The sequence below is a fragment of the Gouania willdenowi genome, chromosome 18, assembly GCF_900634775.1.
Source record: "Gouania willdenowi chromosome 18, fGouWil2.1, whole genome shotgun sequence".
In the NCBI taxonomy this organism is placed as follows: Eukaryota; Metazoa; Chordata; class Actinopteri; order Blenniiformes; family Gobiesocidae; genus Gouania; species Gouania willdenowi.
This window is the reverse complement of record NC_041061.1, coordinates 528,023-553,118: the sequence shown is the minus strand read 5'-3', so window position 1 is coordinate 553,118 and position 25,096 is coordinate 528,023. Positions and strand designations below refer to the sequence as shown.

At 38.9% G+C, this 25,096-nt stretch overlaps 1 protein-coding gene across 1 annotated transcript in view; it reads right to left on the bottom strand.

The window, feature by feature from the left end:
* The window catches only part of dysf (dysferlin, limb girdle muscular dystrophy 2B (autosomal recessive)), a 77,215-nt gene that overhangs the window by 7,983 nt on the left and 44,136 nt on the right, over positions 1 to 25,096 (bottom strand). The window contains exons 42-50 of the mRNA XM_028473955.1: positions 10,719 to 10,817; positions 5,842 to 5,970; positions 4,932 to 5,087; positions 4,748 to 4,839; positions 4,482 to 4,652; positions 2,196 to 2,338; positions 1,376 to 1,515; positions 1,215 to 1,303; positions 20 to 115 (exon numbers count right to left, since the gene is read on the bottom strand). Of these exons, the coding sequence (XP_028329756.1) occupies positions 20 to 115; positions 1,215 to 1,303; positions 1,376 to 1,515; positions 2,196 to 2,338; positions 4,482 to 4,652; positions 4,748 to 4,839; positions 4,932 to 5,087; positions 5,842 to 5,970; positions 10,719 to 10,817 (1,115 nt within the window). The remainder of the gene's footprint in view (positions 1 to 19; positions 116 to 1,214; positions 1,304 to 1,375; positions 1,516 to 2,195; positions 2,339 to 4,481; positions 4,653 to 4,747; positions 4,840 to 4,931; positions 5,088 to 5,841; positions 5,971 to 10,718; positions 10,818 to 25,096) is intronic.

Here is a 25,096-nt window from a genome sequence, read left to right as displayed (position 1 = left end):
TTTGTCTTTTTCCACTCACCCTTTGACGTAGATGTCGCTCATCTTCTCGCCGCTAATGCTAACGTCGTCCAGGATGACGTCACTGGTGTTCCACACGATGCATCGCAGGAAGAACCTGGACAAGAATAGATGTCAGAGACTCAACTCTACTAACCAGCTAGTTACAACTAGTTTAGTTATGGTTGGTTAGTGTTTTAGTTAGTCAGCTCTCACTGCCCAGTCCTAAGTTTGCATTTTCATTATTTATTGAATTTGTTTATTGGTTGGTTGGTTGGTTGGTTGGTTGGTTGGTTTGCCAGTTGGCGGGTTGTTGGATGGGTGTTTGGTTGATTATTTGGTTGGTAAATTTGTCAATTAATTGATTCGTTTTTTGGAAAGATGTTCCATCATATTTTAATAACTGTAATTGATTGGTTGGTTGGCTGGTTGGTTGGTGGTTGGTTGGTTGGTTGGTTGGTTGGTTGGTTGGTTGGTCAAATTGTCAATTGGTGGGTTCGTCAATTATTTAATTCCTTTTTTGGAAAGATAGTCAGTCAAATTTGAATAACTGACTGGGCAATTGGTTGGTTGGTTGATTGGTTGGTGGATTGGTTGGATGTCTAATATTTGTGAGTCCAATTCTAGTAACTAGTTTGTTTGTTTGTTTGTTTGTTTGTTTGTTTGTTTGGTTGGTTGGTTGGTTGGTTGGTTGGTTGGTGAATGTGTCAATTAATCAATTAGTTTTTTGGAAATAGGGTCTGTCAAATTCTAGTGACTGACTTGGTGATTGGTTAATTGGTTGGTTGGGTGGTTGGTTGGATGGGTGAATGGTTGGTTGGTTAGTTGGTAGATAAGCTAATTAATTATTATTATTTTTTTAGAAATATTGTCACTCAAATGATAGTAACTGACTGACTTGGTTGTAAGTTTGTTGGACAGAGTGACTTATCTCTCGTTTGTTCAATAGTCAATGGATTGTTTGGCTGTCGGTCGGTTAAACTTAAAGGAAGTCTGACATTTTAACTAGTCTTTTTGGTGAGTTGGTTGATTATGGTTTACTTTGTACTTCGTTAAATACTTTCACAGATTCTAGTGATTGAAAAATAAATTTGGTTCTGGGAGAAGTTCTTAGTTCATGGGGAAAATGTGGTTAGTTGGAAAACTTTAGGCTGATGTGTTGAAAGATGACCAGCTGGTCAGTTAGTCAGTGTGAGTGTGTGTGTGTGTGTTCTTACTTCTTGGCTTTGCGTGGCGTGATGTTAAACGGGGGGCCGGGCGGTCCCAGAGACTTTGGGAAGAGGTCCACCCACATCATTAGACGACCCTGACAAACAGCAGGCAACAGCCAATCAGATAGCTGTGTGTGTGTGTGTGTGTGTGTGTGTGTCTGTTTCACCTGCTCTATGTCAGGCTGTAGTGGACTGTACAACCGTCTGGTTTCCACGTGTTCAGGAACCAAACCCATTTTCCTCAGAATGTGGAGAGAGAGTCGCTCCCAGAGGGGACCCAGGAAACGTTTAGGGACGTCTTTGTCATCTGGATGCACGCACGCACGCACGCACGCACACACACACACACACACACACACACACACACACACACACACACACACACACACACACACACACACACACACACACACACACACACACACACACACACACACCACACACACACACACACACACACACACACACACACACACACACACACACACACAAAAGAATAAAAGTTGACGGTACAGAATAGATGAGAAAGTTGAAACCGTTTTTTTAGATTTATTCTTCTAAACATTTAATTCAACATTATTTTTTAGCATCTTTTAGTTTTTCTTGGTTTCAAAAATTTTGGTGGAATTTCGTTGATTAAGATTTGAGTGTGTGTAATCTGATACTTAAGCTCAAATGTCTCAAATCCGTTTTTGTGGTCCAACACACGTCCTTTGGACAGTTGGAGTTCAAGTGAAAGCTGTCGAAGGGTTAACGTAGTGCTTCTCAAAGTGTGTGGTATGCCCCCCCTGGTGGGGAATAGAGGTATGACACATACACCTACGCACAAAGAAGTTCACAGTGGGAAATACCTCAAAAGGTTGTTTGAGAACCACTTGGTTAACGTTAACGTGTGTGTGTGTGTGTGTGTGTGTGTGTGTGTGTGTGTGTGTGTGTGTGTGTGTGTGTGTGTGTGTGTGTGTGTGTTAAACCGGGACGACCAATCACCGAGCTCCGCTGATGTGTAGCGCTGTCCTCTGAAGCGGACGCCGTGGTCGTCGTAGACGGGCCTCTCCAGGTTCCGCCTCTCGCACAGTCTGTTCAGCAGCTGCCTCGGGGTCAGCTGGTCTCGCCACTGGTTGACTCCAGACCTGAAGACGGACAAGGACACGGTGTTGGTTCTCCAAGAATCACAAACCCATAACAAGTTTTTCTAAGCTTCTACATGACCTACATGCTTGAGTTTTGTTCAGATTTGCAATAGGACCCTTAGTAGTTACAGATGATGTGAATTTTTTTTTAAATATATGACACTGAGTAAATCATGTTTTAAATACAAAAATCTGTAGTCCGCCCAAAAAAACCTAGAGATTTACATCAAATGTAAAGTCAATTCTCATTATCAAAGGCTGTAAAAGTAGAAATAATTGAACTAATGTATGGACATCCACCACAGCAAGTTTGGTGATAATAATAAACATTAGGCCAAAGATAAACATGTTTTTGTACAAAAAAGTTCAGGCAGAAGCCCACTTTGCTACAACTGTGCCAAACTGTTTTTTTCCACAAGTTTGGAAACAAGTGTGTAACTGTAATATGTCAGTCAAATGAATTCCAATCATTGTTAGTCTTGTGTTTGACCACTAGGTGTTGCATTTGGGCTTGAAATAAACATATATCCATATTTATTCAGATCTCTGCGGCCCCATGCGTAATGATATTTTTGATGCCGTTACACATCAATCAATCACTTGTTTTTATTTATAAAAAATAAGCTACTTTCAAACAACAACTTAAGGCGTTTTTACATAACTAAAAATACACCCACCCTGCACAAACCCCGCCCACAGACACACAGGTTAAAATAAGGACAAAATAAGGACAAGGACACATAACAAGGAGCAGTCAGCACCAGGAGCAGGACACAGAGACCTCAGTCCAGCAAAACAGCAGAAGCTATTCACTAACCCTGAAGGCCACGAGACAGCACCACTGTAGCCATCACAGCCCCTAGTGCAGAGCCCCCCCCCCCCCCACCAAAACACAAGGGTGTTATTCAGCAATGCTTTGACCAATCAGAATGCTTGACAAAGCATTGTAAAGCTCAGATCCTGTAGACATTAGTGATATATTAGCCATTTTACGCACGAGCACTAAGTGCTCATTGGACAGATTTCCCGGCTGAGAAGTGCTCAAATGTCGATATCTATCGACGACACAATTTGGATTTATCAAAATATAGAGTTTTATTCATATTGAAGCAACTTTTCATAAAAAACAACAAAGATAAGACACAATTTGTCACCATTGTTGACTTTTTCCACTGTGTATTTTCTGATGTTGTGGCGTTGTTTTGGTATGTAACATACCTGACCTGTATATCAATTGATTCAGATCAGCCTGTAGTTTCACGTAGTCTCTTGTTATAGAGATCTGTGGTTATTTTGTGACTCACAGCAGTGGAAAAAGGCAAAGTTTGCCGAGTTGTCGACTTTTCTCTCTTTGAAGATAATGGCCTGGTGTGTGTGCTGTGGTCTTCATGGCTACAGTTTTAGCTTCTTTAGCTTCTAGGAGTGTGATGATATCTCGATACAGCGATATATCGCAATATTTTTCCACACGATCGATTATCGATATGCTCACGCTAGGTATCAATTTTTATTTTTATTTTTTCAAAACCTTTTCTACTTTTTCACTAAAATGTGCAGGTACGTCTTCACAGAACGTTTACATTGGTATGTTGACACTTATTTACAAAAATGTTGCACTAACATAGTGTCACTGTTCATAGGACACTTTTTCAATTTACTGTCTTTCAGAGATATAAAATAAAAATTGTATTGTTTTACTTAATCTTTTTTTTTCTTGTCATGTCATAGACTATCGTAGATTGATTTCTGACCAATATATTGATAATCGCAGTATCGTCATGTCGTGAGATAATCGTTATCGTGAGCTTTGTATCACGTATTGTATTGTGAGGTACCCAGAGGTTCCCACCCCTAATAGCTTCTAAAGATTATACAAAGGTATAGAATGTGTGATTTCATTCATTCTTTACAACATTTGGACTAACTGAATATGCATAAGCAGGAACCAAACAGCCCGCTGCTCAAAAAGTGACTTTTCAGAGGCTAAAACTCTGGAAAAAAGGCGAGTTTGGAAAAATAAACCTCAAATATTAGGTTTTTGTGGTTCTTAGAACAAATGGAGATGGTGAAAAATAGCATGATATGGGACCTTTAATCATAGAACGCCAACGCGTCAGATCACAGCAGTAACGGATCCACTCACACGCAGTAGGTCTGAGGAAGGCCACACATGGCTCCATATTTGGAGAGGAAGCGGTTCTCTAGGTCGATCACTGTCTCCCCGATCTTCTCATCCTTGGTGATCATGTCGTGGTCGTACAGCGCGATCCTCAGGTCCTTTTCCAGAGGGAGGGAGCAGGTCAGCTCCAACATCCTGGACCAGACCAGACAACCACCATCAGGGACTTTAACCACAACGTCAAATCAAAAGATCGAATGTCTCGTTAAGCCCCAGTGTGAAGATCATACTTTCCAAAGACTGGGTCCAAGGTACAGGAAACGTAGTTGTCGTGGTCATTGATGCTCTTCTTGCCCAGAGTGATCTTCACGTAGGGGTCACACTGGAATCACAGTTAGCCTGAGTCAGCGCTCAATAAGCTCCTCCTCCTCCTACCACCACCACCAACACCACAATCATATCAACACCTCCCACCTTCCCGTGCCTGTCTTTGGGCTGCAGTCCATGGGCCTGGACAATGTAGACCCGCACCAAACACTCCTCGATACCATTAGGCGGTAGTTTCCTGAAGTGACGGCGAGGAATTGGAGCGCCAGGGTCGTCTGGGAGAGGGTAGATCTTAAACATGCCCTGTGGGAAACGAGACCAGTCAGAGACCAGTAACATCTACAGCAGGGGTTCTCAACCTTCTCAGCCCACGACCCCCAAAATAAAGGTTCCAGAAACCGGGGACCCCCTCTGTATCAGGAATAAAGGGGAGAGATTTTTGGGGTCCATCCATAAAGTCAGTAAAATGATGGTCTATTGTTCTATGAATCTGTGATAACCACATTTATTTATTCATCTGAATAATATCCACTGTTATCCAGGAACGTTTATTATTATTATAGTCATCTTAAAGATGAAAATCCTGGTTTTAATCACTAATAAAATTGGTTAAAAGTGACCAAAAATGGTGGTGAAATGGGATGCATCCTTAAGACTGCTCTACTGTAAAGTGTCTTGAGATACCATTGGTTATGATTTGGCGCTATACAAATAAAAGATTGATTGATTGATTGATTGATTGATTGATTGATTGAAAAATGTGCAGAAGAAGCGTTGAAATTTGATGGAGAAGTACCAGAAATGGGAGTAATGTAGCAAAAGGAGTAAAAATATGGCAAGAAAATAGTGTAAAATATGTTCAGTTTGGTATAATTGCAGAAAAATGATAAAAACAAGCAAAAATTGGCTCAAATTGTTCAGAAAACTATTCTTAGTGTCTTGAAGGCATCTGGTGACCCCCTCCCAGTGTCTTGTGGGCCCATATGGAGTCTTGACCCCAAGGTTGAGAACCCCTGATCTATGGCAAGATGGAAGCGAGAAACGGTTCCTTCTCCACCTTGAACTCTCCGACCACGGAAGGATCTTCTCCTTCATCCAGAGTCTTTCCTCTGTAGAGTTTGAAGGTCTGACAGAAGTCTGAGAGACCTCGGAAGGCGTCAACCTTCTCCAGCTCACAGTCATACACCTGAGGTAGAGAACAGAAGAAGAATTACCACGATGGGAAGAACTGGAGTCCAAAGAGAACTCTACAAGGTAACGGACGGAAAAACGGGAAGGAAAAGAAAAAAAGGGAGAAGGAAAGTAGAGGGGAACAATCAGAAGAAAACAGCAAGGAAATAAAGGTCCTTAGCTTACTAAAGCTAGTGACACATTTTAGGCAAGGCAAGGCAAATTTATTTGTATAGCGCATTTCATACTCAAGGCAACTCAATGTGCTTTACATTATAAAACATTCAATTGTTTAAAATCAATAAGAACATTTAAAATCATCAGTAAAATCAATTAAAATCATCAGTAAAATCAATTAAAATCATCAGTAAAAACATCATTACATCAGCAACACGACTAAAAATCTCTCTCTCAATCATATGCAGTAGAGAAAAAAGTTCCTTTAACTTTGATTTAAAAATGTTCACATGTGATGCTGACTTCAGCTCTGCTGCAGTTTGTTCCACTTCTTTGCAGCATAACAACTAAAAGCAGCATCACCATGGTTACTGTGAGCTCTGGTCTCCACTATCTGACCTGTGTCCATAGATCTGAGAGACCTGCTGGGTTCATACCTGACTAACATGTCACTGATGTATTCTGGACCAAACCCATTCACAGATTTATAACCAACAGCAGAACTTTACAGTCTCCTCTGAGGCTGACTGGGAGCCAGTGTAAAGACTTTAAAACTGGAGGAATGTGTTCTGACCTCTTTGTTCTGGTTAAGACCTGAACTGCAGCATTCTGAACCAGCTGTAGATGTTTGATGAAGACCATTACAATAGTCCAGTCTGCTGGAGATAAAATCATGGACCAGTTTCTCCTGATCTTTCTGAGTCATTAAACCTTTCACTCTGGAGATGTTCTTTAGGTGGTAGAAGATGTTTTTGTGATAGATTTGATCTGATGCTGAATGTAAGATCTGAGTCAATCAGAACACCAAGGTTTTTGACTTGGTCTTTATCTTCTAAAGATCCAGACTCAAGATAATTGCTGACAGCAGTCCTCTTTTCCTTGTTACCAAAGATAATCACCTCCATCTTGTCATGGTTTAGTTGAAGGAAGTTTTCACTCATCCAGCAGTTTACTTTTTCTAAGCAGTCACACAACACCTCAATGGGACCATAGTCATCTGGGTTCAGTGATAGATATAGTTGTGTGTCATCTGCGTAGCTCTGATAATCAACCTTACAGTTGTGTAAAATTTGTCCTAAAGGAAGCATGTAAAGGCTAAACAGAAGGGGTCCAAGAACAGATCCCTGAGGAACCCCACAGGACAATGGTAATCTGTCAGATTCAAAGTTTCCAATGCTTACAAAATAGCTTCGCTCCTCCAAGTATGACTTAAACCATTGCATTACTTTTCCATTTAGTCCAACTCATGTTTACAATCTGTGTAACAAAATTGTATGATCTACAAATGCAGACTTAGATCCAATAGAATGAGAACAGATACTTTTCCTGAATCAGTGTTCAACCTTATATCATTGATCACTTTGATCAGATCAGTTTCTGTGCTGTGATGAGAACCAAAACCTGACTGAAATTTATCAAATATTTTGTTGAATGTTAAGAATTGACTCAGTTGATTGAAGACCACCTTCTCAATGATCTTGGCCATGAATGGAAGGTTCTGATTGGTCTATAGTTAGCCAGTATAGAGGCATCCAGTGTTCTCTTTTTTAACAGCGGTTTCACAGCAGCTACTTTCAGGGATTTTGGTACGGTGCCTGATTGGAATGAGCAGTTAATTATCTGACACAAATCATTGACAATTGACTTTACAACAGTTTTAAAGAAGTTTGAGGGTTTTGTGTCAAGGCAACATGTTGATGGATTCAGCTGCTGAACAGTCTCCTCTATTGTATTTGGGTTCACTGTAATAAACTCTAACATTGTAGTTGACTCCTCCCTCAGTGGTTGAAGCTGTTCAAGCTTTTTGTGATTTTGCTGGTTTGTTCTGATGTTTGACCTTATTGATTGTATTTTTTCATTGAAATATAAAGCAAATTCATTGCATTTTCCAGCTGACAGTAATTCAGGGGCTATCTGATCTGGGGGGGTTGTGAGCTTTTCAATTACAGAAAACAACGTGCGAGAGTTGTTGACATTTTTGGCAATAATTTCAGAAAAGTATTGCTGCCTTGCTTTGAAGAAGCCATCATTGAATTTTCGCAGACTTATTTTGTACAGTTCTAGATGAATTTGGAGTTTTGTTGATCTCCATTTACGCTCAGCTCTTCTACAGTCAGATTTCAAATTCTGCATTATCTCAGTCCTCCTCCAAGGTGTTTTCTGTGTGTTTGGTTTTCTCTTAGTTTTGATTGGAGCCACCACATCTATGACATCACAGACTTTTCTATTATACTCATCCAGAAGATCATCAACTGTCTCACCACTCAATGTTGGTGTCATTGCTATGGCTTCCATAAACTGTGCATGTGTTGTCATTTATGTACCTTTTCTTTAAACACACATAACTAGGGGGAACAGATGTTACAGTCTCTAGGTCAAAAAAGACACAGAAATGATCAGATAGAGCTAAGTCTCTTACATCAACAGCAGAGATATCAACACCTTTAGAGATAACCAGATCCAAAGTGTGACCTTGAGTGTGTGTCGGACCAGTCACATGTTGTGTAGGACCAAAAGTATCCATTAAAGCATACAGTTCTTTGGCAGTATTGTCCATGTTATTGTCTACATGAATATTTAAGTCACCTGTTATTATTAAAAAGTTGTATTCAGTGCATACAATATTTTGGGGGTCTATAAACGACTAAAAACAGAACTCTTGAATCACCCTTCAGTAAGAATGACATATATTCAAAGGAGATAAAATTCCCAAATATTATTTCTTTGCACTGAAATATTGATTTAAAAATGGCAGCAACTCCACCACCTTTCCTGTAAGTACGACACTTATTTAAATAAATAAAGTATTTTGGTGAACTTTCATTGAGAATAGTATTACTGATACCATCATTCAACCACGTTTCATTAAGAAATAAAAAGTCCAAATGATGTGTTAAAATAAAATCATTAATTATTAGTGACTTGTTAACAAGAGATCTAACATTAAGAAGAGCTAATTTTAAAAACTTTACTGGAGACACTGGTGGACTTTTTGGATGACATGTTATCGGAGTCACATTTTTATCTCTATTAAGCTTTTTGCTTTTCTTTAAGTTCACAATTTTAAGTCTACAAGTACTGTTGTGGTGGTTTAGATAACTCCTCAGGAAAAGTTATGCTGATGTAACCCTTTTTTGTTTACAGAAAGAGAATAAAAAACCTGAAAAAATCTGTAACCGCAGGGGGCAACAGTTCCAACTCTGAGGTTTGCTAGTAGACAATGAAGCAGAGAAGAAGAGCTCTCCTAGAAGACCCTGGTTGTGGAATAGTCCCTCCTATCTCCTTTCCTATCCACTTTTCTTTAACCTCTGGAAGTATTGAAGTGGCGGCCATGATAAGGAGCATTCCAATTCTCTTTGAGCTAAGGAAATCAGGCTCAATGCTTCCTTTATAACCTCCTTTAGCATAGGAAACACTGAGTGTCTGTGTGTGTGCTCCTCAAATATCTCTGTGGATCTGACTGAACTGAGACTTTCAACATGGCTGCTGCTTGGTTCAAAGGTGTTCAACGTTGGATTTGTTTGGACTGCAATGACACCGTTCATAAGTTATTTCATAAAATTGTCCCGGCCTGTCCTGGTTAGCAGAGCACCAACACTCTGCTGGGGTGGCTTCACTTTTTGCTCGCTTTGGGTGAACCGTGTGTGTGTGTGTGTTTAATTCAGAATGAAATTTACATTAGGAATGAAGTGTTTACAAGGTGAGTTCAAAGAGGATTCTGAATTAAAGAGTAATTAAAGTTCCCACATGAGTGTCTCAAAGTGTTTCTCAGACATTACTTCATGTTGGTGAGTTGATTTTTCCCAATTTATTCATTTAAATCTATGAAAACACAATAATTATCACTCTACATATTTCACAACAAACCTAAATGTTCCTGACGTCCCACCTTCAAACACAACCATTTAACCATCCATGAAAAAGCTACTGGCCCCTCCCACTTTTCTATAACAACACGTACTTCCTACGTGCACTGCACTAGTATTAGGAAAAAAGCAGAGCACATTGCATTGTGGGAAGGCAGGAGAACCTGCGGCTACGCAGGAAACAACATAATAGTTGAATGCTGTGAAAGGTGGAAAAGGAAGAGATTCCGTACGTTCCGATAGACGAGAACCTCTTCTTCTCATTTCTTTTCATTTTCGTCTCTACTCCAGTGTGGTCGCCCCCCAGTGGGCATCCATAGCTACTGCACCAGAGGTGGTTCCCACACTGTGAAGCAGTGAAAACAGTCTGAGAACAGGCGACTGTGATGGTGTTTGTGTCAGATTTAGTGCAGGTCGTGAGGAGAGTTTGGGAGGAAGTTAAAAGGTTGGAAACTTCGTCTCATTCCCGGCGGCAGCAGCAGATCAGAGTTTAACGGGAAGGCGAGGGACGGAGTTTTCCAGAGATTTCAAAAGACGTGGCCTGAAACCTCGGGGTGACTCTGGTGTGTTTTCCACCACCTGCTCAAAGTGTTTTATGCTTCCTGAGCGAGAGGAGGAGAGGAGGCTGGAAACGTGGAGCGAGTTCAGGAGGAACAGAACATCCATTCATCTTTGGTGAGAGCACACCACGGAGCGCGCTCCAGTCCACCCACTGTCTCACCTGCAGCGTGTCCAAGCCTTTCTCCACATACGCCTCACACTTCTTCTTCTCTCCCGTCGAAGCGTAGAACTTACTCCACCAGTCCATGAACTCGTCCTGCTGGGAGACGCACACGTTAGCATGGTTAGCATGGAGAAGTTGAATAAATATGTAAATATATATAATATGGTCATTGGTTAGAATCAAAATAACTAAAAGTTTAATAGAAACTAGGCAAGACCTGTATTCACAACGTAAATACGTATTTGGCAATTTGAAAATTGAAAAAAATTGTCAAAAATTTCAACCTGTATCTGGATTTGTTGACAAGTTTGTTTTTTTTTACTAATGAAATTAAAAGTAATAATGCAGGAAAAACAGAAGACTGACCTTGACCTTAAATATTACTTTGAGTGAAGGTCAAGGTCACACATTGAAAGGAAATGTCGTTCAATGGTACCAGTCTGAGCACTGGATCTCAATTTGTGGCCAAGTTATAGGAAAAAAGTATTTTTCGAACTTGTACAATAAATATTGGTAGAGATATGGAAAATATTAGTTTTTGACACTTGACGTGACCTTGACCTTGACATTTTGGCTCCAAAAAAGGTCGACTGCACATCATTGACATTGTCCCTATGAGATGACATACATGTCATTAGTGCTGCATTAATAACCAAAGAGGAGTTCTAGGACAAAGGAGTTGTGGAAGAAAAATGAGAACTCCTACGAGAACAATATATTTGGCAATTGGAAAACTGCCAAATACAATAACAAAATGATACTGTAAGTGAAGCTGGTCGCATAGAAAAAGTATAAAGTCTTTTCCAGATATTATCAGTTTTCTGGATCAATGATCCTGATCATGGTATGTCACAATGTATGGACACGCCCCCTTTTGTTCTAGAAAAATCACCATGAAATGAACCACACTGACATTAAAGGGTTTATTACAAACCAAAATATGAATTTTTGAAATGTGCCCAATAATGAACGATATGGATTTGTAGATGTTTCAAAATGATCCAGAATCAGTAAATTTGTTCCCGATTTCCCATGAATTGCTTCTGTTATAATCTTTTTCACTTGAGCAGAGGTGAAGAATGAAAACAACAAACGATGTCTCAGAGAAGCTGAAACTTTGTCGTGTTTCACGTTTCGTTTCCACAGGACATCAAAAGATTCAATTAAATTAATTAAAACATGAAGAAAGAAAAGAGCATAGACACACACACACACACACACAGGATGTTACGCTTTGAGTCAGCGATAAGCAACTTCTATCACATGATCAACATTCATGTCAGCATTAGAATAATGAGAGACATGAGCATTAGTACAGGAAAGAACAGAAGTTTTTTATTGTAATTTTGTGTTTTTCTTCTTATTCTGTGTATGTTTGTTGTTGTGTTGCTCATTGTGAAGCATTTTGTGTGTTTCTGTTGTCCTTTTGTGTATTTTCATGTAAAATCTATGTTTTTCGGAGTCACTTAGTGTTTTTTTGGAGTATTTTTGTGTATTTCTGTTAGTGTTTTTCTTGTCTATTTGTGTACTTTAGTTGTCATTTTCTGTAATTTTGTATATTTTAATGAGTAATTGTGTGTATTACTGTTATTTTTGTAGTATTTTCTGTGTTTTTATCTTGTCTTTTACTGAATTTTCCTACAAAGTTATAATTCTTTGTATTTTTTAATGTATTCTTGCTCTTGCTTTGTGTATTTTTCTGTCATTTTGTACATTTACTATGTGTGCTTTAAGTGATGAGCGTTATAACTGGTGACCAACGGACCTGTTCATTGGTACAGACGTATAAAGAATAAATCTGTTACAGTCCTTTAGTGCATGGGGTTCTCAACCTTGGGGTCGGACACTGGGAGGAGGTCACCAGATGCCTTCAACAAACAAAAAGAATGTTCAAAGAACATTTTTTTTATCTTAACAATTTTAGCCCATTTTTGCTTATTTTTATCTTTTTTTTGCAACTACACCAAACTCACCATATTTTAACATATTTTTTGTTCCTTTTAATGTATTTTTGCAACATTATTCCCATTTCTATCACTTCTCAGCACTAATAAACCCTTTCTACCACTTTTCCACCTCATGTCACATATGTTGACCCATTATTGTCACTTTTAACCTCTTTTCACCATATTTCATGTTTATTTTTCTGCCAATTTAACCACATTCACCATTTGTCATACCCATTATTTACAGTTTAAAGTAATTGTTCCTACTTTTTAAATTTCATTACCCCTCCCCCATTTGTGCCACTTTAAGCCAATATAGATCGTTTGCAACAACGTCACAAATTTCCCATGATCCTCTCTGATTCGCTAGTTTCCGCCATCTTTTATGACAACTTATATTTAAAACACTGTGGTAACCGTTGAGAAAAGCACAAAATGGGAGTTATGTGCGCAGTTGTCGGGTGTTCTAACAATTCTGATCGCAACAATGTTTAGTTTTTTAGTTTACCTACAGTTAAACAGCGTGAAAGGCCAGAAATCAAAGGATTAACTCGCAGACGTCAAAGACAGTGGCTCGCAAATCTGCACAGATCGAACATGAAACCTACAAGCTACAAATACACACGAGTCTGTGAAAAGCATTTTGTGAAGAGTTGTTTTTCTCTTTAACAACAATATTTCTCACCCATCCCGACACTATAAAGTTAAGGAGAGGCTTTTGTACGCATTCATCTTTCTCCCTGTTAGAAAACTAGTGAGTACCAAGTAGTTCACTATGTCCGTGTAATTTACACTTGGCCACACCTACATTGTCCTCAAATTTGAACAAATTGGTGTAGGGGTCAACCCCACTGCACTCCTCTATCTTCCTGTAATACTGAGCTTTATCTGGAATATTTAATCCTTGATACATTCGGGAAAATTCACATGAATCCACCATTGAAGATGTTCTGCAGCTGTACGCATAAGAGATGGTTGATCCAAGCGAATGGGAGAGGATCATGGGATATGTGACGTCAGTCGCAAACCACCTATTGACACTTTGAACCCTGTTTTGTCCACTCTAATTCGTCACTTTTAACCAATTTCTGTGCTTTTTTAAATCCCATTTCACCACCTTTTCCACCATTTTTGGTCAGTTTTAACCTCTTTTCACCATATTTCATGCTTATTTTTTGCCAATTTAACCACATACACCATTAATCATGCTTATTATTTGCAAGTTTAAACTAATTGTTCCAATATTGACACTTTGAACATTTTTTACCACTTTTTCGGTCCGTTTTGGCCCATTTTTTGCTGTATTTTATAAGCAGGATTGGTTGTTTTTTAAAGTCTGATTGAACTCAAACAACACTCACCCACTGCATCGTCTAATGACAGCGTTAAAAACAAGGGAAAAAACAGATGAATGTTTCAGCAGCAGCTTCACTTTCACAAACAGTCGTGGGTTTCATTCCCAGATGAGACGTTTGCTAAAGAGCAGCAGTCACTGTTCATCTCAGCGCTCTGTGTGTGTGTGTGTGTGTGTGTGTGTGTGTGTGTGTGTGTGTGTGTGTGTGTGTGTGTGTCCTGAGGTTTTCAATGTTTGTTCTGAAGGAACAAAGAGTGTTTAGAACATGTGAGAATGAAACCTGACTCATTTATCAAGAGAACCGAACCACACACACACACACACACACACACCTGAAAAGTGTCCACGAACTGAACGTCATGAATGTCCTTTGATTTCATAATCCTGAACTTGATTTTAACTCATCTGAAAATGCGTGTGTGTGTGTGTGTGTGTGTGAGTGTGTGTAGAACAAAAGCGCTCTTGTGCCACTGAACTTTGCATGTCAACCCCCTTTAACCACAAACTCACACGTGCAATGGAAGAGAATTCCCAATTTTTCAATTTTCCAAAGTGGACGCATGGAAAGTAACAGCATGGGACGTGTGTGTACGTGTGTGTGTGTGTGTGTGTGTGTGTGTGTGTGTGTGTGTGTGTGTGTGTGTGTGTGTGTGTGCGTGCGTGCGTGCGTGTGTGTGTGCGTGTGCTGGGACATGGGATGTACGCATGCATACACACACGGAAAGAAAAGGAAAAACTGGCACATGCGTTGTTGAATGTTTTAAGCTGGAGACGAGGTAGAAAAGTTACACGGCGGGAACATTTTCAGCTTTTTGTGTGTGTGTGTGTGTGCGTGTATGTTATTAGGGTGGTGTAGAGAGCCAAAATACACACACACATACACTTTCACACACACACTGGCTGTGGCGTCTGCTGTGCGTTAACGTGTCCTCTGTGAGCAGTCGGTGCCAGCCATTGATGACAGAAACTGTGCGTGTGTGTGTGTGTGTGTGTGTGTGTGTGTGTGTGTGTGTGTGTGTGTGTGTGTGTGTGTGTGTGTGTGCGTGCGTGTGTGTGTGTCTGCAGATCAAACACCTCCATCGTCACTGATTCTCTCACATTTACAATAACTTAACACAAGTCTCTACTTTAACGTTTTCTGTTCACGTTCACTGATAAATAAATGTATAAAATAAATCCATAAATAAATGTGTGAGAGCAGGAGGCAACACGAGAACCTCAGAAACACTCTAAATATTATTAGTCATCTTAAAGATGGAAATTCTGGTTTTAATCACTGATAAAATGGGTTCAAAGTGACCAAAAATGGTGGAAAAGGTGGTGAAATGGGATTTTAAAAACCAGATAAACTGAATAAAAGTTGCCAATTATGGTAACGTAATTTAAAAATGTAGAGTAAATATGTTTAAACTATCAAAATATGGGCATTAAAAATCTTGAATTTGGTTAAATTGGCAAAAATAATCATGAAATATGTTGAAAAGAGGTTAAAAGTGACAATAATGGGTCAATATATGTGACATTAGGTGCAAAATGTGCAGAAACATCATTGAAATGTGACGTAAAAGTGTCAGAAATGGGAGCAACATAGCAAAAATACATTAAAAGGAGCAAAAATATGGCCAAAAAAAGTGATGAAAATAGTTTAAAATATGGTGAGTTTGGTGTAGTTGCAGAAAAAGTGTAAAAAAAAAAAAAAAAAAAGCAAAAATGGGCTGAAATTGTTCAAAAATTATTCTTTTTTTTTTTTTTTTTTTTTTTTTTCAAAAATTATTCTTAGTTTCTTGAAAGCATCTGGTGACCCCCTCCCAGTGTTTCACGACCCCAAATGGGGTCCAGACACCAAGGTTGAGAACCACTGATCTAATGATTCCCTCCAGTGTGAATCACACCCTGTGATGTTCTACCAACTTTTACAGTAAATCTTTAGAATTAAACTTTAAATCTGACCTACATTAATAATTCAAACTTCCACTTAAACGTAAATTTTTACATTTAATAACATTTAAACTGAACCAAAGAGAAGCAAAGGTTCTCAGATGAAGAACAAAACTAGTGGAAACGATAGAAGAAAGAAAGAAAGAAAGAAAGAAAGAAAGAAAGAAAGAAAGAAAGAAAGAAAGATTAAATGACAGATAGGTAAATCCTTCAAACTAATAAACTGTTCATTCAATGTCTGATGCTAATTCTGTTACGCCTGTCAGTGTGATTTCGTGATTTCCCATTACAGGTTAGCATTAAGCTAATGGTCCTTCGTTTTTTATATATTTTTCTGTTTCTACATGTGGTCATGTGACTTTAAAGACAGAAATTTGTTTCTGAAAATGTTTGGATTGAAGATCAATGATGGGACCAAACAGTAGTTTGAGGTTGAAATAATATCGTATATTCGGTTGAATCAGAAATTCAGTTTTGAACATTAATGGCAATAATAATAATCCTTCTAAGTTTGTTTCTGAATGTTAATTTTAACTGTTTGTTTAGCTTTGTTTACTTATTTTAAAGTTAGACTAAAACAAAATGTGGCGAAACGAGGAAACGTGGCGTTCTGCAGGATTAAACCGGACGTGTGTGAGGTTTTTAAAACAAGTGTGGAGCTCCTTAATCTCAAACTTTGGACGAACTTCCTAAGTCGGAGCTAGCAGAACCCAGTCTGGTTTGGTCCAGAATAAAGTGGTCAGTGCGAGGAATGCTGGAAAAACAGAGCTGGTGCTACTCCTCTGTGGTCTGGAGCCCGTGGCGTTCCCACATAAATAAATCGCTTCCTTTCAATCACTAATTGACGCTGAGCGGCTCCGACTCCGTCGAGATTCAGTCCCTCACAACTTTTCCGAGCTCGTCTCTCTCAGAAATTGTTCTGACGTGCAGGAAATGGCGCGTGACGGTTCTCTGGCGCTGTCGGGCGGCGCTGAGGAGGGAAAGCGGGAAGTTCTCGCCTTTGCTCGAGGATTTGAACTTCAAACGTTGGTCTGAGCTGTTGGAGTTTGGCCTTTGGATGCTCTGAGACAATTAAAGACGTCCAGTTTACACATAGGTATCCGCCTTAACCAGCTGGAAAAGCAGCAACACTTTCCCACATTAGTAAAATGTTTTTATCCGATTCCATTCCCGACTCATCCACACGGGGACGCTAATCTCAAATCCTAAACTTAAACTTATATCAACAATGTTGGTCAAATGAGTAAATAAAATGAGATGATCCTCTCCAATAAACCTGACTTTGTGCTTTTATTTGTTAAATGAAGGTAATAAAATTTATTTGTATTAGGACTGACTTTATTTTATGTTATTTGTGATTAATTAATTCTAATAAAGTAATAAAAAATACATTGCTATTTTTCTCATTGCACGAGTTCCCAGTATGCCTATTATACTGATGCACAGAGCACAACACGAGAAACAGGAGAACCAGAGGAGAAGTCGTTGCTGTGCTTCGTGGGCGGTAATTTTAGTTTAAATAAAAACACTGGATGGAAAAATAAAGCCCAATTGTGTGGAAATTGTGTAAGAAAGAGTTTGTGGATCAGTGGAGCTCCGCTAACCTCAGCTAGCACCTCAATGCTAAACATGTAGCAGCTAGCACCTCAAATGCTAAACATGTTGCAGCTATCACCTCAATGCTAACCATGTAGCAGCTAGGACCTCAAATGCTAAACTCAAATGCTAAACATGTAGCAGCTATCACCTCAATGCTAACCATGTAGCAGCTCGCACCTCAAAGCTAAACATGTAACACCTAGCGCCTCAATGCAAACCATGTAACACCTAGTACCTCAAAGGTAACCGTGTAGCACCTAGAACCTCAATGCTAACCATGTAGCAGCTGGAACAACAATGCTAAACATGTAGCAGATAGCACCTCAATGCTAACATGGAGCAGCTAACACCTCAATGCTAACATGTAGCAGCTAACACCTCAGTGCTAACACGTAACAGCTAACACCTCAATGTTAACATGTAACAGCTAACACCGCAATGCTAACATGTAGCAGCTAGTACCTCAATCCGAACCATGTAGCCGCTAGCACCTCAATAATAAACATGTAGCAGTGAGCACCTCAATGCTAACATGTAGCAGTGAGCACCTCAATGCTAACATGTAGCAGCTAACACCTCAATGTTAACATGTAGCAACTAGCACCTCAATGCTAACATGTAGCAGCTAGTACCTCAATCCTAACCATGTAGCCGCTAGCACCTCAATAATAAACATGTAGCAGTGAGCACCTCAATGCTAACATGTAGCAGCTAACACCTCAATGCTAACACGTAGCAGCTAGCACTTCAATGTTAACATGTTGCAGCTAACATGTAGCAACTAGAACCGCAATGCTAACATGTAGCAGCTAGGACCTCAATGTTAACATAGTTCAGCTAACACCTCAATGCTAACATGTAGCAGCTAGCACCTCAATGCTAACATGTAGCAGCTAACACTTCAATGCTAACATGTAGCAGCTAACACCTCAATGCTAACATGTAGCAGCTAACACTTCAATGCTAACATATAGCAGATAGCACCTCAATGCTAACATATAACAGCTAACACCTCAATTCAAACATGTAGCAGCTAACACATCAATGCTAACATGTAGCAGCTAGCACCTTAATGCAAACATGTAGCAGCTAACACCTCAATGCTAACATGTAGCAGCTAACACCTCAATGCTAACATGTAGCAGCTAGCACTTCAATGCTAACATGTAGCAGCTAACACCTCAATGCTAACATGTAACAGATAGCATCTCAATGCTAACATGCAACAGCTAATACCTCAATGCTAACATGTAGCAGCTAACATGTAGCAGCTATCACCTCAATGCTAACATGTAGCAGCTATCACCTCAATGCTAACATGTAGCAGCTAGCACCTGAATGTTGACATGTAGCAGCTAACACCTCAATGATAACGTATAGCAGCTAACACCTCAATGCTAACATGTAGCAGCTAGCACCTCAATGCTAACATGTAGCAGCTAGCACCTCAATGCTAACATGTAGCAGCTAGCACCTCAATGCTAACATGTAGCAGCTAGCAGGGACAATGGTCCTAGTGGAGCAGACAATGTCTCCAATCCACACTGACACTCAGACAGGGTTCAGAACCAATAATAAATCCATGAGTAACAAATGAACAAAGTCAGTGATAAATGATTGTAGTGGACAGTTTATTATTATTATTATTATTATTATTATTAGTCGACCACTCTGTGGTAGAGGATGTGGGCGGGGCTAGAAGCGCTGCTACAGATAGCATCGTCTGACCCAACCTATCAACTGTTATGTAGAAAAACTATTTCAGACTAAATTCATCATCTTCATCAGTTGTTCTGTTTATTTCATGATATCCACAAATATTCTAAATGAATTCATGTTGGGTGTGGGATACATATGTATGTGTATATACGTATATATGCATATGTGTGTATCCATAAAATGAAGAGTCCGTCCCTAAGACTGCTCTACTGTAAAGTGCCTTGAGATACCATTGGTTATGATTTGGCGCTATACAAATAAAGATTGATTGATTGATTGATTGATAAATATTTTAAACTGTTCAGTTTATATTTCTCTGGAATGTTCTGGACTAAGTGCTGTTTTTATTTTTATACAAAAACACATTTGTTTAAGAAAGTTGACTAAAAATCCAGAAAAGCCTGAATATTGCATAATTAAATGTAAATTAGCGCTTTGTGAACAATGCAATCATAATATTCTTTATTCAAATTACACATTATTCAGTGATAGAAATAATAAATACTATTTAGTTGTTTAAGCTCATTTATTGTTTTTATTGATTCAGTAATTTACCAAAATACAATGGAAAACATTGCTTTTTGTGTCAAATATTATTAGGACATTAATTTAGATAAATAATTAGATCAATATTTTTAATAGTTAGTCTCACCACTAATTTATATACAGTACAAATACTTTTCACTCAACTAATGAAGATTAATGTATTTATTTTGTTGTAATGTAATATTATCAACAACAGGGTTTATAATCAGATACTTTCCAACTTTCCGACTAATTTATGTGGAAATCACAGAATTTACTTCCTGAACTTGAAATGGCAAAACGATGTGGAATGTTTTAGGAGAATATTTCACATTTATACAATATTTTTCCTGTAAATGGGTGGTTTGAGTTTGTAGCAAAGAGAAATGTCAAACCATGTGACGGACTTGTAACTACGTTACGACTCTTTTCCAAAGTTGAATGGTTCAGTAAACCAGGTATTTGTAAAGTTAGGAATGACTTAGTGCCACAGACGTCTCCGTCAGTCTGAGGTCGTAACGTTTAAAGTCGGTCACAGTGACTCACGTGCACAATGTTGCTTTTTCCATCTCTGAGGTTTTTCAGGAGATGCTTCTCTGAAACTTAATCGGACAGATCTGCCGTGCGGTTCGCCGCCATGAGGTGAACCCAGACTTGTTTTCTGGTCCCGACCAACAGATTATGCGGCACAGATTTTTCTGGTGGCCCCCCCACCCACCCTCTCCAGCCCGGTGCCGTCTGCGGGCAGAGGATCTGTGGCAGAATGTTGACTTTGGCTGAAAACAGAGCCTTTAATTCCACTGCCTTCACTATCTGACCCTTAATAAAACAAATGTCCTTGTTTGCAGAGGAAGAAATCGTAGATAATTACCGTGGAGCGAGGGGGGGGGGGGGGGGGGGGCCCCCAGACACGCGTTTGTTCAGAGGAGAGCTCAGAGATATAAACACATCTATAGAGGATCTTTTTTATAATAAAGAATTATTGCAGCAACCTTTCAGAGACACTTTAGGATGTGGCTACACACAACAGAACAATGGCCTGGAACAAAGTAACTGCATTGGATTAATATTGGATATCGGTTCGCAATCAAGAAAAAAGGAAGAAACAAGGGGAATCAGTTTATATTGACCTGCATAACATTTCTGACATAAATATATATATTTTGTTATGTTAATTGGTGTTAAGTTTCAGGTTCTAATTTATTGCCTACCATCATCATGGAGAAACTATTTTAACGTTACGCCATGGAAGATTCCATTAATGGATCACTCTCAAAACTACAATATTTGCATTTCCTAAAGAAAATGCAAATGAGGGTGCAGGTGCTGGCCCGCGTCGCACTGCATTAGCTTAGCATTAATTAGCATTAACTAGCATAAGCATACATTTATATTAGCATTAGTATTAGCTAGCATTAGCATTAGCTAGCATAAGCATACATTTGTATTAGCATTAGTATTAGCTAGCATTAACATTAGCTAACATTAGCATTGGTATTGATTAACATTAGCTGGCATTATCATAGCCTAGCAATAGCAAAACTTAGCATTAGCACAATCCTAGCATTAGCATACATTGGTGTTAGCATTAGCCTAGTATTAGCCTAGCACTATCATTAGCCGAGTATTGGTTATAACCTAGCATTAGCACTGACCTAGCATTAGCTGAAAATTAGCAATAAGGTTGAAAAGGTTTTTAAAAAAAAGTTGAAATGGGTTGAAGGCAGTAACTGAACATGTTAAAGTTCTAAATCGGTTACAAAATGGCTGAGGATGAAGGGCTTGAAATTACTAATATAAATTAAAGGTAAAAAAATGTAATAAGTCAAAAAGTTACAATTTATAAAAGCGATGTTATAAATCTCAGGAACTTTCTGAATTTTTTGATAGCTTATTTGTGAAAATTGGAAAAACGTGTAGGAAGAGTTAACGCACATGGAAGAAAAAACGGATAACAATAATTTGTTATCCGTTAGAATCCCGTAAAGTGCGTTCACACCAAACTTGACTTCAGCGACTCTGGCGACTCGATTACATTTAAAATCAATGTAAATGACGCAACGTCAAGCGACCTCCCTTCAAGCGACGCAACTTGCGCGATTCCAGCAAATAAATAGCATGATCCAAGTCGCTAGAAGTCGCTCAAAGTTGAATAATTTGAACTTTTTGAGCGACTTCGTGCAATGCTGTGTCGTGACCTCCAATCAGTAACAAGTTTTCGCCTGACGTCACTTCCCAGGTCGTCACGTCACTGAGGTAAAATAAGAGATGAAGCGAGAAAAAAGCACGACTATGTTCAAGCGACCCGTCACAGGCAATTTAAGCAACTGTAGTCACTGAAGTCGCTTTCGATGTGAACGCACCTTGGTTGGTTTCTCAATTTTTTTTTTCAATAAATCACAACGAAATGTGCAATCTGGATCCAATCCAGATGAAACTTGCTGAAGACAATTGAAGAACCAACCCGATATAACAGAGTCAAGTTTCATAAAGATCGTTCAGTTACGAACTGAGAAGTTTCACCAGATGAGATACTTTTCAAACTGATTCAGACTTGGTATATTGATCCGGATCCCCTACAGAATTTATCGTGATCTTCCATGGTCTAAGGTCTATCTTTGGTTATGATTTGGTCAAAATTCGTTGAGCACTTTAAACGTAATCCCAGCTACACACAAACAAACAAATATATCCAAATATTTGACGGTAGAGTTACAGGACACTGGAAATGGATGTTTCTAGGGGGGTCTGAACAGTTGCTAAGTTGGGCACACGGGTCGGGTCATCCTCAAGAATAAATTAGGTGTTTTTAACAGGATTTCACTCCTCGTGTTGCCAAAGGGAGCTCAGGAGAAAAAAAAGAACTGAACAGGAAGCACCAATGAAGGATAAAGGGACGGAAACAAGTTGCGATCATGAAGTTCTCCGTTTCCTGAACGCAGGAATTTCTCACCGTTTTCCCGGGATATCGAGTATGTCCTAAATTTGTTTAGCAGACATCAAGTAAAGAAGTTGAATTCCTGTTCCAAAAACTTTCTGATGATACTTTGGTTCTAAATTCAAACTTTGGGATTTAAAAGTGTTTTGTAGATCTAGGTTTTTTTGGGTTCCTGGCAAATAATAAGAGGGAGACCGAGGTTCTTGTGCTTTGAGAACTTCATGATGCTCCTTGTTTTTCATTTTTAACGTCGGGAGAATAGACGGGAGAGGAAAAGTGTTACGTACGTGGAGGCTGGAGGAGGAAGATGAAAGGTTAATGATGGCAGAACCCAATCCATCGCAGAGCTAAAACATACACACCACATGTAAAAACTAGATGTTAAAAACTAAAATAATCCAGATACAAAGAGTGGAGACGGGAGGAAGGAAAACCACCTGTGGAAAAGATACTAAAGTGGAAAAATGGAGAATAAAGACCCTAAGCACAGACGAGGGAAATTGTGGAGGACAGAGAAGAGGACGGACGAGTGAAGGCCGGCCAAGAAAAGAAGTGATTAATTAAAGAGGAGAGAAACTAATCCAGAACAGACTCTTCTGATGAGACCAGCAGAACTTCCCAGTTTGGCATTCCTTCCTAAGGAAGCCATGATTCCCAGTTTGTGGAAATCACTGAGAGTCCTTTAAAGGACCATCACTGGTTTTCCACGTTGTAACAGATTAACTTCAAACCATGAACGCTTCGAAATTACAGAAGAACTGTTTCAGAAAAACTCAGGAGGAAACTGTACAGAAGAAACTGAGTTTAACCAACTTTACCAGTTAAACCAGAACCTTTACCCACTATACCAGTTAAGCAGGACCATTACCAATTTCACCAGTTAACCCAGAACCTTCATCATCTTTACCAGACAAACTAAGAACTTCACAAGACAAACCAGGACCTATAGCAACTTGACCAATTAACCCAGAACTTTTACTAACTTTACCAGATAAACTAGTACCTTTAGCAATTTAAGCATATAAACAAATAACTTTACCAGTTAAACCAGAACCTTTACCAACTTTACCAGTTAAACCACAACCTTTACCCATTTTACCAGTTAAACCACAACCTTTACCAACTTTACCAGTTAAACCACAACCTTTACCAACTTTACCAGTTAAAACAGAACCTTTACCAACTTTACCAGTTAATCCAGGACCTTTAGCAGATAAACCATGAATTTGACTACCTTTACCAGATAGAAAATAATCTTATCCAGATCAGATTAGGGATTATAATCCAGGTCAGATGAAGGGTTTATGATCCGGGTCAGATTGGGGATCATAATCTGGAACATATTAGGGAGTATAATGCAGGCCAGATTAGGATTTATAATTCAGATCAAATTAGGGTTTATAATCAAAATCAGATTAGGGTTTATAATTCAGGGGGGTATTGTACAAAAGTGGGATAAATACATCCAGGATAAAGGAGAATGCGTGGTTAGACTAAGTCTGGTCGGTGCTATCTTGGATAAATTGGTTGCATGTTTGCTGAGTCATGATAAAGAGACGAGGCTCAGTGAAGCCGGCTATGGATGTTTGAGATAAGTGGGCGTTCACGGCTTTCTTAAGAAGACCATGATTACGATCACAGAATCACTGATGAAAGTATAGATCACGGATGCACAGCTTTGTTTACACCTGCCGAACAACTGATGAAGAAATAAAAGACGTTACAGAAAAAAGGAACAGGCTATGTTACATAAACGTATAGATATGATTCTAGAAAGGATCTGTCATCTATAATTTAACAAAAACATTTAAATAACCAGAGGCCTGACAGAAAAATAAATGAAATAAATAGTTATTGTAAAGTTAAAAAGTGAAGTCAGAATAATGTGAAACCTTCAGATCCAACAGTACTGTATCCATTTTCTTATTTTTAGGACACACTTGAAACAAATATCTTCTATTAGTTCCATTCAGTCATAATGAGTAAAGTCAGATTATTCTTTATTTTTTATAACTTTTCTCTGGTGGTGTTTTATTAATAAGGAAATTATTCCTAATAAACCGTCTACCTTCTTACTTTCATTGTTCAAATCTTGTCTTTTTATATGTTTATCCTGGTTGTTAAATCACCATGGTTACAGGTTAGCTGTAGAGGCTCAATCACCATGGTTACTGGTCCTGGATAAACTTGGCCGGCTTTCGTTCAACCAATTTGGGGATAAGTTTATCCAAGATAGCCCATTTTTCCAGGCTTTTTCCCCTATCCTGGTTTTGTGCAACACCCCCCTGGTCAGATTAGGGACTATAATCCTGATCATATTAGGGATTATAATCCTGATCAGATTAGGGATTATAAT